The sequence below is a fragment of the Chiroxiphia lanceolata genome, chromosome 1, assembly GCF_009829145.1.
Source record: "Chiroxiphia lanceolata isolate bChiLan1 chromosome 1, bChiLan1.pri, whole genome shotgun sequence".
NCBI lineage: Eukaryota > Metazoa > Chordata > Aves > Passeriformes > Pipridae > Chiroxiphia > Chiroxiphia lanceolata.
The window spans coordinates 72536830-72551452 of record NC_045637.1 but is presented as its reverse complement, the minus strand read 5'-3'; the positions used below and the strand labels follow the sequence as shown (position 1 = coordinate 72551452).

General features: G+C 35.2%; 1 protein-coding gene across 1 annotated transcript in view; it reads left to right on the top strand.

The window, feature by feature from the left end:
- Nucleotides 1–14623, top strand: part of ABCA13 (ATP binding cassette subfamily A member 13) — a 176034-nt gene that overhangs the window by 47741 nt on the left and 113670 nt on the right. Inside the window, 5 exon segments of the mRNA XM_032683056.1 lie at nt 35–212; nt 2390–2529; nt 7081–7194; nt 7808–7898; nt 12892–13068. Of these exon segments, the coding sequence (XP_032538947.1) occupies nt 35–212; nt 2390–2529; nt 7081–7194; nt 7808–7898; nt 12892–13068 (700 nt within the window).

Below are 14623 nucleotides of genomic sequence, written 5' to 3'. Positions count from 1 at the left end.
TTGATACATTTGTATTTCTGTTCATTTGTTCTAGTTTTTGCAAGGTGGGCAGTTCAGAAGTTCAGCTGTTGGATCCCTGGAGTCTGTAATCAAGGCAGTGTGTAAAGAAGAATCTTCATTTTTCAGCAATGCAAACCTGTTCATTGACATGCCCAGAGTCATGGGACTCTTGGAGGACAATATGGCAAAATATGGCATTCCTGCAGATTCAAGTAAGAAAAAATATCAATCACAAATTGCAGTATGCACTCAGAGTTTAGAGAAGTTTTTCCCTCTTAAATAGAAATATTTATATACCAGCTGACATCAGTTGACACTGTCATCTTGAACATAAGGCATTGATCAATAGAAGTTTTATGGCTATGAGATAATTGTGGATGAGACAAAAATGATTCTGGTTGTTTTCTATCTTTGCAAATAATAAATAGGAATAGTCATGTCTTTGAGACATATTTATTACAATTTTTAAAGCACTTGTTATTAAAAACATATCTTTGAGATACAAGACTGAGAATGCATTACTCCTTGCCTCTCTTCTGTGAATGCAAACTCTCTATGCAGTAAAATATGCAAACCTTCTGGATAAAATGAGTTTTTTAGTAGCTGATATTTCTATTCTCTTTGTCAAGTGCTCAGAAAAATTTCTTGGCTCTTATGTAATTTCACCTTTGCTCTCTTTCCTCAGTACACATTTGACTTACCCTGATTAATTTTAATATTGTTAATAACCTTGTTAGTGCCTCAGTGACTCTGTGCAAGAGAAGAATACAGTGACAGAGTGCCACTAGGGAAGATTCTGTTGTCTGTTAGTTTCTACAGCTAGAAATTGCCCCTGGCTGGGCTGGGACCCCTGGGAGGGAGTCAGAGCTCTGCCCTGGCCTTCTCACTTATGTGTGTGGGATATAGTGGTAAGCAAGCAGCTCTGCTTTTTTTTCCTCCCTGAAGAATGAATTTAGCAGGATGGCTGATTAGACAGATTGTTTGGAACTTAGTCTCTTTCAAAGCTCCATAGGCCAGAAGCACTGTTTCTTGATGATATTTTTTTTGCAAGGTGTCACAGCTCTGCTGTGTTGTGAGACCTTTTATCATAGGATCCTGAAATATCTTTAAAACATCAGTTAGTTTCAGCTTCCTATGAGTGAATTAATACTGTTGTCTATATTTTGCAAATTTGCAAATGAGGCAATGGAAAATGAAAATTTAAAAAAAAATTGAGGCCACAGAAATTTGATTCATACTCCTCCACAGTGATTGACTTGTATGTATTTCGTGTATATCAAACACTTCCTAATGACTTCCTGAAAATGACAGCAAACTCATATTGACAAATCTTCTGTGTCTTTAGCATATTGACGTTTCTGACTGGCCAACTTGCAGCCTCTTAATCCTTTGTTGTTATTTAGCAATGACTGTGTTTACTAATGATTGTTTCATTCAAGAAAGTAAAAATTTGGGCAAAGAACTGACTGTTCCTAATCTACCATTTCTGACACTTCTTTCTTTAACTTTTGTCAGGAGTTTAAAAGTTTTTGGCTTAGTTTTTTATTACGTAGAATGATTTGTCTTCCTTGAGGAGTTAATGACATTATTTAATATTTATTCATAGTACTGGAAAAGACACATTTCTAAATCCACTCTAATAAATAATAAAACCCTCAAAACACATGTACTGGTCATAAAAATCTAAATGCTTCTCATAGAAAACTCCTTGCCTTTACATGAGTACAAATGCAGTGGTGGATCTTGGAAACTATTCCTTACCTCCTAGTTTTGAAGGATGTATTGATAGCCCCATGTGATGTAGGAATATGTCTTTTTAATTAAGGAATGGAAAAGTGAATTGATAGATTTTTCAAATCAAGAAGTTAAGTGTCATGACAATTTTTTTCTGATCTTTTTGGTAGGTTCTTCTGATATTATGCAAATAGAAAAATCTGTATTTGTGAAGGAATTTGTGTATTCCTACTTCTTTCTTATGTAGGAATACAGAACTGCAGAACAACGAAGGGTGTGGAGGGGGGGTTCCCTCTGCATTCATTTTGTGGGAAAAGGTTTTGCATATGTCCTTCTGCTCTAAAATGCACTAATGTAACTTTTAGTATAGATAGGGTTCACAGGCTGCTTTTCACAAATGTGAGGAGCTCTTTGGTTTCTGATTATTTTTTTCATTTTTAGCATTCAGAGTTCTGCATCCTCAACACTACCATAGACTGTGGTTAAACAATTTCTATTCAGAGACCTATACTGATTGCTTAGTGGCAGTTGAACAATGTTTAGCATGGTGCTGTGGCAGACTAAAAATATGACTTTAGCTTTTGTTTGAATAAAAAAAAAAACACAGACACCTGTGTTGTCTGTCTTAAATACAAGTTTGTCTTTCTTTTTGCAGCTCCTTTTTGCTTGAAGCTTTATCAAGAGATTTTGCAGTCTCCTAATGGGGCTTTGCTATGGACTTTCCTGAAACCTTTGTTGCACGGGAAGTTACTATACAATTCAAATATCAACATGATTGACCTGGTGATAGAGAAGGTGAGTACCAAAAAATCCTACCATTTCTGTTTATTGATTTTGTCTTTGTAATTCATTGTAAAGGTCCAGTTCTTTCAGGGTAGGTAGTTGCAGTTCTATAATTGCCTTTCAGAAAATTAGATCCACCTTGCCTTCTGAGGTCTCACCTGTTTCCCACTTTAAGCTTAATACTTCCCTTAACTTTTATTCTACTTGTTATAGTGGTTTCACTTCAGTGTGAAAAGCAGAATTTTGTTCAAAGTCCTTTACACCTTGTATAGAAAGGTTAAAAAAAACACATTAGGAGAACTGTCATGTGAATCATGCTGAATCAAGGTGTGGGATTCATGTATTCTAGAGCAGATTTTGCCTTCAACATTTTCTCGTGATGGGAACTCCAATGGGGCAGTATAGAGCGCTGTGGGAAGGGATGCCCCAGGAACAAAAGCCTGTTATGAGGGAGTCACTGAGCTGTATTTCTAAACAAAACCCCAAGATACCTACAGTGCATCCTTCCTGATTATATTTCTAACACCAGTAACATGAATGACCAGTCATAGCTGAGGTGCTGTATGTGTGGATGCTGATGAGTTGATATCATTCAACAGTTTTATTTTCTCTGCAGTTCTGGTATGGCCGATGCTCTGTCTGGAACGTGATTATTGACAATAACATGTTTCTTCATAACTAGCTTAGAAGCACCTCTGTAAAAGAAAGGTTGACTTTTTTTAAGTATGCATTAGATTCTGCACAAATTTTGCATTGACCTTCCAAAGATATGATTTTTGTCCTGCAATATTAGTTTTTCAAAACCAGCAATTTGTCTTAATTTTAAATCTGGAAAAAAATAATTGTTGTTTGTAAGTGATGACTTTAAATGTGATGGTGACTATATTCTCCGTAAATGGACAACTTTGTGGTATTCTGAGTTGTGCTTTAAAAAGATAATAAAAAATCTAAGTCAAAAAACCCATTCTAGATAGCAGATACTAGGTAGCTTTACAGTTTCTGTTCTGAATTGAAAAAAAAGATTCAACCATTTCATATTTTGTAGTTAAATAACTATATTTGGGGAACAGGCTATTGGTTTGGACCTCAGCATAATTAATTTAAAAATTTTAGTCAGTTAAAAATGAAGTTGTCTTGATGTTCATAGACGGAAATTCTATTAAGAATGTGATAATATTACAAATAATAATAAGCGATAATATAACAAAATTTTTTGAATACTTAATTATATTCTATGTTGCAAAGACATTTAGAATAATGCACTTAATATATTTCCATATCATTTTGCAAATAATTATGCCAAACCTCCATTCTTTAAAGCATCTGTAAGAAAGACAAATATCTTGACATACAGTATGTTCCACTAGATATCTTTGAGTGAAATCTGGACTGAGTAATACAGTTCAGAAAGAAGTTTGTTTGTGGGTTTGTTTTTTGGGTTGGTTGGTTGGTTGGGGTTTTTTTGTGGGGGGTTAGTGCTCTGGAACAATACAAAGATTCTGGTAGACACCTGTAGCACAAGCTCTCCTTCTCATTATATATTCTTAGGCTTACAAAAGTTCCATCAGCTTATTCAGAAATCTGTGTAAATACACACCTGCCCCTTTCCCCAATCCTTTAACAAGCAGTTATGAATATGTACCTGTTTATCTGTAAATATGAATATAGTGGGAAAGTTTCTTCAACAACTTTTTCTTTGGTTTTATTACAGAAGTCTATCAGCTACTGCTTGAACAGAAAGAAAATTTAAATACAAAATATTGTCTCAGGTGTCTCAAATATAGCTACTAAAAACCAACCCTGTAGCCCTTACACAGCCTCATCTCCTACTGAAATTGGAATAGAAGCTTTAATTTCCTTTAGGGTGCATGACCACATGACAGCTATTTACTAGAATAAAAAAGTAGAGGATTAAAGCTTCAAAGAACATTGATGTTTGTATACTGGGATATATTCTATATTTTTTCCACATGAACTATTTAGTTCCAAGACCATGTAATTGATCAGTCTTCAATAAATTGTGGGGCTACTGCTTTTTATCTTCAGAGAAATCAACAGTTCTATTGTGTAGAATAATAGTGAATGTCACAGACACAGGATGTGGTGCTGACTGAGGGCAAAACAGTTCTGTGCCAACTGGCATCCAGGAGTTCAAAGGCTACATGTGATGGTTTTGATCTTTACTTTCACAACTAAACTTTTTGCCATTGATGAACTGATCTTATGGAAGTATTTCTTATTTCAGAATATTCTTAAAGGTGATCTTATATTCAGGCAATCACATTAGAAGAACTCTACTATTTCCCAAAACTTTGGGGTCAGTCTTGCCAGGACTTTGCTACTGTAATTGTACAGATGTACAGATGTACACTTGCTTTTTGGGTTATATAATCTCTTAGTATTCATTGTGCCTGTGTTCAGTTGTTCTGCATCAACCGCCTCTTCCTCACTTGCTTGTTCTTCCACTTCAAACTCAGACAACTTCTATTTCAAAATTCTGTGTTTTTATCTCCCAGCTGTATTTATTTATATTCTCTATTTACTACTACTCTTTATTGTAATTTATTACTAGTATAAAAGAATGTAAACTTATTTAGATTTCCGAATTATTAGCTTGCAGTCCTCTCTTAGCATCTTTATGCATTTACATTGTTATTTTCCACTTCCCTGACAACAAGGGAATTTTAATCAGGAGGTTACACTACAGTGAGTACTTCAACTATTTAATCCTTGAGTGCTTTTGGAATTCTTGGCTGGACATTATCTTGTTCCAGAAACTACCTATTGTTCATTTTGTTAAATTGTATGATTTTTTTTTATACTGCTGCTTTAATTTGAAACAGATTCTCCAAAGTGTTCCATATGTAGAAGTCTCTAGACTTCTTTTGTTTGTTTCTTATTTGGATGTAACCCTCTTTTTAAAGGAAGTTTTCTAATAGCTTCCTGCTTTGTAGTGTGTGTGTGTATGTATGCATAAGGTCTTTCTCAAATCTTTTTTTGATAGGCAATAGGTTTTTGTTCAGTTCCTTGGATACAGCCTTAGTCTCTATAGTTCCAGCACACAACTTACTGCTTTGGTCTTTTAATTTCTTTCAAATGAGTGCCTGCATTATATAAAGGTCATCTTTTCCAAAAATCCATGCTTCTGCAGTAATTCAGGACATTTTATTGTTTGTATAAGGAGGTTGAATACAAGCACATTATAGTTACTGTAGCCCTTTGAAAGCAATTTCAGCACAAACATTAATCCTTTGTGCTGTTCAGAATCAAGTCAAGAAGCACCGAGCCCAGATCTTACTAGTTGCTTGATATAACAATCTCTAGTGATGTCTGAAAATTTGATCTCCTTGTGTTATGGTGTGACCTGTGCTTGTTCTGTCCTGAGGAGATAGTAGACACCCATATTGGCTGTTTTTCACCCTTGTAGCCTTGCTGGTCTTCATCTTGTCACCATTGTGCCTGGTCTGGGATTTCAGTCCATGAGGTTTCTGTGTTGCTTCTGGTCAGAACTTGTTTAGTTCATTTGACACCAGATTTAGCTTAACATTCAGGATCACTTTCACTTTAATCCTAATGAATGATGGCTCTTTCAAGTGAAATAGGGATTCTCATAGAAGTTAGATGCATAATGTTTTTTGGGAAAACAAAATTACGTGTAAAGTTCTCTTTGAGGCCTTCTGTGCTAAAAAGAAGAAGAAAGAGCCACAACAAATTGTTTTCTCATGTTGTGCTAAGAGTGAGATTTTGAAAAAGACACTTAAAATACAATATAGAAATTGTATACTTTCAGTAGGAATTATTGTAAAAAGTGTGGTCCCAAATTGGAGTTTACAACTCACTGCAGACACTCTTTGCTGGGAAATGTCACAATTTCTACCATAACAACAGTGCTGGATTGTTCTTAAATGTACTTCTGTGACTGATAATACCAATTTAAACAAACAGATACTGCAATATTTTCTGATCTTGAGTACACTTGGAGCTGTTTAAAACAGGGTGGAAAAAAATTGCTGGTTGTTTGCTAAGAGAGAAATTGTAGCCTATGTTTGACTGAGACAGAAAATATTTGGCTTTGCTCAAGACTTTCCCTGTGGGAGAATGTTGAAATAGACTGATTTTATGTTTATAGTTGAATTTATGGTCCAGACCATGCTTCCAGCTTTCATTTTTATTCTGGTGAATAGTTTGAATAAAAGACCTGCAACTGCAAAGGCTTCCTTTCGAATATGTCCTGACTGTATTTCTTTCTCTGTCTTTCTGAAGCACCTCCATGATACTCTGTATGAAAGAGACATAAAAATAAACAGGTCTTTATGATACGTCAGGTGGGAGACAGGAAAACACAGCGCAGGAAAACCTTTCTTTAATTTGCTGGGTATTGAGAAAAAATACTTTCGATTTCTTAAGTAGAAAAAAAGAAAACATGGATGTTCTTACTGCTGACTATCAAAGTGAAATGAAAAGGAATTACAGAGGCTCTGAAGCATGGCAGTTTTTCCTGTTTCTTAAGATTTACTGTGCACATTTTTAACTTCATTTGTTTCCATGTATTCTTTTTCCCAGGCTAATTTCACTTTTGGTTTTGTGGAACACTTGAAGACTTATTCTGAGACATGGCTTAGGATGTCTGAGGTTTTTAAAACCAGTGGAAATGTCCTCACAGTCTCACGACTGCAGGTTGGTGAACTGTGGAGAAGTTTCTATTTTTCAACTTTTTGCTGTGTGATCTATTCAGGATTTCTAAACATGTAAAACTGCCCATATATGACTTCAGATTTAAAAAGAGCTGAGAAAGATGCAGACTAGCTTTAAGTTATAAGCCTACAGTCTGATGCTGAGAAACTTCTGAGGTGAAAATACTTAAAAGTGATGTTACCTCACTATTTCCAATATTACTACGGTATCACTGAAAAATAAGGGAAATAAAATATATTTTGAACCTCCTTGCATTTCCCAGCAAAATGTGGAACTGATGAAAAAACTGATGGGGAAAATATTGACTTAAAAAAAAAGCATTCTTGTTACTGGGATTTTTTCATTCTACATATTTGTCTTCCCCTGTCACCTCCTCTTCCCCCTTTTCTCCCCTCCCCTACTCCTCCAATTATTTGAACTGTGTGTGGAGCTAACCTGTTAAGAGGGCAAGATTAAAGTCATGGAGAGGCTAAATGACTTCTCCAGTGTTATGCAGGAAATCTTGGTAATGGAATTGAACATAAATGCATATTTATACTTTGTATTTCTTTAGAGCAGATAACCCCGATGTAACAGCTATCACTTTTTATTTTAGGAAGCACTGCAAAGCAATTTCATAAAGCACTTCATAGAAAGTAATTTGGATATTGACATGGAAAAACTGCTAAAAAAAATGCAAACATATGGTACGTACATAAAAGTGCATGTACTGATTAACCTTATCAAACTTGAACTTCAACTTAGAACTACATTTAGTTGAAATTGAATGTTCTACCTACTTCTATGATACTAAAGTAATGTAATAAGAGATTTTACTCCCTCGAGTTAGTCTCAGATCTTTCTAATTGTCTTTTTTCTTTTGTGTGGATAATTTGAATTTCGAAATATTGAAACAATATTGGTAACAAATCAGAAGTGGCAAAGTGTCATGGGAGAGTTACAAACATAAGACCTATACTTAAAAGGAGCGAAGGGAGGCATAAACCCAGTAACCCCAGTTCCATTAGGTAGAAGTAGATTTTTGTAGTAAAGTTTGAAGGAAATAATTAGAAAATTAAATTGGACGTAGTGTGTTTGATCAAAAATTGCCTCCATTTTTTTTAAATCTGTTTATGGAGAATCAGTTGTGCGATCTCCTTGAGCCTCGGAAAAGCCTGAGACAGGGTAATAATCAGGGAGCTGCAATGTCAGTAGAGAGTAAACAAGGTCAGCCCCAGCCCTGGGATGGCCCAGTGGGGCCACTGGGATGATGCTGAAGCCCTCCTTGCTTCAAAAAAAATGGCCTTTACAGCAATACAGGTTATTAAGTCTCCTTTATAGTAAAAAATTAAGAATAGACCTAAAATAAATAAATGTACCTGAAGTGCAACTTTTATTGGAATTCAGTACCTGCCTCTAGGCAGGAGATGGACAAAATCCACAGAGGCTCCTGAGAGCTCATAAATTAAGTGTGTTCTCAGTCTTAAATTGTACTACTGCCCTGATCTGGTACAGTCATAGTTTGTGTGAGCTGGTGTGGCTTTTCCTTTGCACACAGGATGTGAGGTTTAATGGAAATCGGCCTTGGTTTGAAGGCTGTGTTTGAGGACTAGGACTGGCTGCACACACTTTTACTAAGAAAAATGGCAAACAGTGTCCAGAATTCAATCCAGAAAGAATGTGGGCTCTGTGTCCTCCTTAAGTGAGAGACTCAAATTTGAATCTGCTCTCTCTCGGAATGGTTTTCTTAACCAGTGAACTACTGCCTAGTTTGTGCACACCTCACCCCCATGGTGAAGATGGATCATAATACAAGTCCACAGAATCATTTCCACTATTGGAAAGATAGAAGGGAGGAAAGAATAAGTCTCTTAAGCTCAGGGCATGGAAATTTAGCTGTCTCAATGTATTTGTTGAGTAACAGATGGATTTTGTTTGTTTGGGTGCAACTCTGGGAACTACATGATAGGTTATGGACAAATAATACTTCATTAAATGGATATTATGATCTCTGTAGTCATCAGATCCACCTTCACCACTGCAGACAACATCATGGAAATCTCTGCCTGTGTTTCTCAAGATGTAGCTTTTTAACAGAACTAAGGACATTTGATAAATGGTTAATAGTCTTGGATGCTCAATACAGAATATGATTTAAGTAAAGTAGTTTATGAAAGTAGAATTTCTTTATTTTAAGGGAATATAGTTTATAAAATTGATATCATATAAAAAGTGAAAATAAATATGGGCTATAGATCACAAGAGCATTTATGCCTTTGTGAAACTCCTCTCTCCAAAGTGCCAGAGCACACTTCTGCATTTACACTTTGATTACACTTCTTTTTACAGGTTCACTTTGTCATTTTACTTCTTGAAAAATGACTATGCACTCTGATTTTTATGTTAGCTTGTGTATTTTTTGTTCATTTTATTAGTCCAAAATCCCGTGTAGCAGTTACTCTAAATCTCTATTCTTATGTTTGTTTTTTAAAATTTCATTAATCTTACTTTATATCAGCTGTTTAGACCTGTAATTATCTTACTTGATCCAATTAAAGCCTTAAATGTATCCATATATGTTACTGGTTGTACCACTCACAATTTGTTCTTTTTTCGTCTAAAGCTCAAGTTTTCTAAAATCACCTGATCTGTGTGATTATGTATTTTGTCTTCTAACTAAAGCAAATATTCCCTTGTTTTATCACACCTACTCTCACTTTCAGATGACTTCTAGTTATTCTCAAATCCAAGAGATTTGCTTTGTTTGTGTTTGTATCTTTTCTTACTTCTCTACAATGGTATAAAAATTGTTAACAGACTTAGTGACATGTTATTCACCTTGCTATTCCTACTGGAAAGTGTTGTGTACAGAGTGGATAGATAGAACTCTTCCAACGTCTCTATAAAATCATCATGCTGTAAGACCCTGCAAGTTATCAATTTCTAAAGCTGTTTTACACAGTTGTTGAGTCAGATTTGCTCACCTGGATCAAAGTAAGTATTAAGCTGAGTGCTGAAAAGATTATGGTTTTCTTTATAAACCCTTTGTTACTTTCTAAGCTAGGTGTGTGTGGGCAAGGCGATTGTTTTCCTCTATACTTGCTTTCCAGCCCAGCAATTTTCAATAATTTCCTACCAATTATATATAAACCCTGTCCCATTAGAGCTTGTGAGTTCCTTGCTGGGCACAGTCCTTACAAACCTCTCAGGAGGCATTGGGAAGCAGTTGTGCTACAGGCTCCTCTTTTAAATTCTTACTTGCTGAGTCTCTCTCTTGTCCATCTTCTGTTATTTCTCCCAGATGTGTTTTATTGCTATTAAGGAATCTCCCTTACATAGAGCTACATGTGACTCATAATGTAACAGCCTGGGTGATAAAAAACCCACAAAACAAAAACAAAACAGCCAGCTTTCCTTCATGCTACCCCTCTGCTGTCTTCATTGTAATGAAATAGTTTTATGTGTATTTAGAAAGCTGGAAACAAACAGCTCTAATGTCATCACTGAAAACTGTGCCACCACCCAAATTTCCTGATAACTAGAAACTTTCTTCCAATTTTTGACCTAAATTTATTTATGCCTGGTTTATTCCAATTTATTCTTCTATCATTTTTTTAATCTTAAATAGCACTTGTACAAGCGGACTTACAAAAACCAGTTAAGGACAGGTTAAACAAGCTGAGTGGAAGATGAAGGCTGACTTGGTTTGTAACAAAGGATGAAGATAACAGCAAACACAGATTCACCAAGCTTTTTATTCATAATTGCTACATTTATAAATGGAAAAAATACACGATAGGCAACTCTGTAGATCTCAATTCTAAATCTTTCCTGTGGATTGTATCTGTTCATATATATGTCTTATTTCTGTGATGGAATACAGAAGTTCATGCACGTTGTGAAAGAAAATATATTCTTCCAGAAAACTTAAAGTATACCATACTCCAAGGAAACAGCTAGAAGATGTTTCTTATGCTAAAATATTCAATAACTTAATTAACAAGAGAAGCTTTTTTTAGTTAATTATTGATTTCTAATTAAGGTCTTGTGTGTGTATATTTCACAGAATGATAGAGTGGTTTGGGTAGGAAGGGCCTTTAAAGATCATCTAGTTCCAACTCTTCTGCCATGGGGCCACCTTCCACTTGGCCGGGTTGCTCACTTTAGGGATGAAGCTGCGAAAACAGCTTCTCTGGGCAAACTGTTCCAGTGTCTCACCACCTTCACAGTAAAGAATTTCCTCCTAATATCCCATCTAAACCTATCCTCTTTCACTTTAAAGCCATTCCTTCTTGTCCTGTGCCATTTTAAAAAGTCTCTTTCCAGTATTTCTGTAGGCCCCTTTCAGATACTGGAAGGCCACAATAAGGTCTAGAAGGCTTCTATAAGGTCTCCCTGGAGCCTTCTCTTCTCCAGGCTGAACCCAAATACTCTTAGCTTGTCTTTATAGGGGAGAATATGTATAGGGCTATATACAATAGCATAAACATATATAAAGATATATATGAAAGCTTAACCCTACCACTAGGGTTTAATGTTAGGAATATTCTGTTCTTTCTAATGCCATAAAAAGGTAGCGTCAAAAGTGTTTCCTTTATTGTCCTACTCAAGGATAGTCATAAATAAGACATATAGGATATATATTTGGTACTGGTTTCTCTCAACCTATGAATTCACCCTGTCATTGTTTGCTTATCTTATGAATTCTAGACTGTCAGTTCCTCTACTTTTTCTCTATGTGCTCCTTATCCTTTCTCACTGTTAATCATGTCTCTTCTTCAGATTGCTTCATACATTTTTTTACTTATCTGCCCTCTTATTGTAATATTTCCTGTGCTGATGCTAAATAATATCTACGCTCCAGAATTTGTCTGTCACCACTGTTATCAAATGATGCCATCACCTATCCTTTTTAAAGCCTATATCCTCAAGTGAACCTTGAAAATTTTAAGATGGAAAATTGTGTTGGATGTTTTACAACATTATTTTTTCCCTGAGAAATTCAAATATTTTCATTAAATCGAGATGAGTTAAGGTTGTTTCTAGATCCTGCTATCCTTCTATTTATTTTCTCAAATATAAGGATATAGCACTATCCCTACATTCTATACCAATGGATGAAGATTTGAATTTCTCCAAAGGTTCAGTTTTTTTGGAAATAAGGCTTTGCTGGAGGTATACATTCATCCTGGATCCATAGATAAAATCAAAGTAAAAATACAGGGGTTGTAGGCTTTTTTTTAGATGTTTTTAAATGTGAGGCTCCAGTCAAAATACTTATGCTCTATATTTAAAGTTCTTGAAATATTCACAGTGTCAGGTAGAAACGAATTGGCCAATACATTATTAAACAACAGATTAGTTTCTACTGTGATATTTGAAGTACAGCAATTCCCTTTATATTTGTGGGAGGAGTTATGAAGACAAGAAAATGTTAGAAGTCCTACAGCTTCAAAGACATGATGTCTTTCTAAAACTTTGCTCTAGTTTGTTACATTTTTGTTCCTTTGAAATTGAAAGAAAATGTAGCTCAGGCTTGTAAAAGCCACTGAAACATGAATGGCACTTCCACAAGCTCACACTAAAATTCCTATGCTTTTTAAAACAAAGGGTATCTACTCTTACAGGATGTGCAAGTGACAACACACCTTCTGTTCCAATCATTAAAACTAAGAAGTCCAATTTGTTTCCTCATTTTAGAAACCATGATGAACAAGATGCTTAACAGCTCAGCAAGTAAACAGATTGACCTGTTGTCACAGCTTGTAGTAAACATCTCTTCCTGTGTGTTACTGGACCGTTTCCAGCCTTTTGACTCTGTGGAAAAATTGCAGGAGAAGGCTCATGAACTCATGCAGCAAAATAATCTTTTGGCTAGTAAGTCTGTTATGTAAAAGGCATATTGACAGAATAGTTCAGAGTTTGTAGTTGTTATCTATGTTTATTGATAAGATAGGTTAAGCTTATGCAGTTTCAAAATGTGTATTAAAACACATATAATACAGGCAAAATAAAGTAATATATGCTGTAAAGAAAAACTATATTGTTTTAACTGTAGAATAGCCAAATGAATACTTGTAGTCTGTTATTTCTAACAAAATATTTAAAAGAATGGTCATAAATGTTTAAAGTAGAAAAAGCTGAAAAATGTAGAACACTGAGGAAACTGACTACTTATTATGACAAGATCATCTAGTTAATCTAGTTTACATCCTTTCAAAATTTAATTATTATACTCTTGACTTTGCAAAAAGGAGGAAAGAAATGGGTTTTGGTAAGGTTTATTCTTAAAACAACATCTCAGAGAAATTCTCTTGTTTATTCAGAGTAAAAAAATTCTTAAGAAATGGGTATGTTTTTTGTTTTCCTTGGGATTACACTCTCTATCATTTCCCCATGTTATATGCTTAGAGAATCAATTAATTGTACAAAAAAGTTTAAAAGTGTGTTTTTCTTAATACACACACTTTCTCCTCTCAGAAAATGCTGTAAGTTGCATGTAGCCTTTCCAAAAAGGAGACCCATTTAAGTCTGTATGAAGTGTACCACAACATTTTCCCACTGTTGTTTTGGTTTTTATTGTCTCCTTGGACTCCTGTAAGTATACAACAGAAGGCATAAGAAAGAAGTTGTAGAGACTGAAACTACTCAATCTGGAATCCTATGCTTGTTCTGTAACCTGCACAGTACCCCCCATTTACAGAATGTCAGTGGCTACACTCCATCAATATGAGACTAACAGGCCATACCATGAGATAAGGAGAATTGCTAAAGAGTACTTTATATGAGCAAAATTGTTTGCCCCTTCAAGAGATGGAACAGACAGATAAATCTTGGCGCTCAGAAAATTGAATTGTCAAGTTCTAGATCAATTTTTTTCTTCCACTTACCTGGGGAAAGGTCATATGGTAACATAAGCCAAGACATTTCTTGAGAGTTTTTCTTTTTTCGTTACTCCGGCCTTGTAATCCCTTCAAACTATTAGAGAGAGAAAACGGCGTTTTAAGGGACCTAATGTGTCCAACATGTCAATGTCACATGCTCAGACGTAGGCATACATTCCTTTCCAAAGCAAGATATCAAACTAGAGTGGAACTTTCCTTGCTCTGTAGTCTTCAGAGCCTTCATAGCCTCATGGAATGTCTTAGGAAATCAACTGTTTGCATAAATGGGAAAATGAGGTTGACCAGTTCAAAGAAATAAGCTTTGCAGCAGACTATTTTATATCTTAGTCTCTTTCAGAAAATCAGATGGTAGGTAAGACACCTTTCCCCTTTCCTAAGGAAAAAAAGGGCAACATTTCACATTCATCAAAAAGTCCTGAAAATCTGGATCATCCAGAAAGAAAATACAACCATTTCCATGTATGTGGCTTCATCTTTACATCTCATATTAAGCTTTCATCTGCTTTTTTTTTTTCTTTATACAGAGT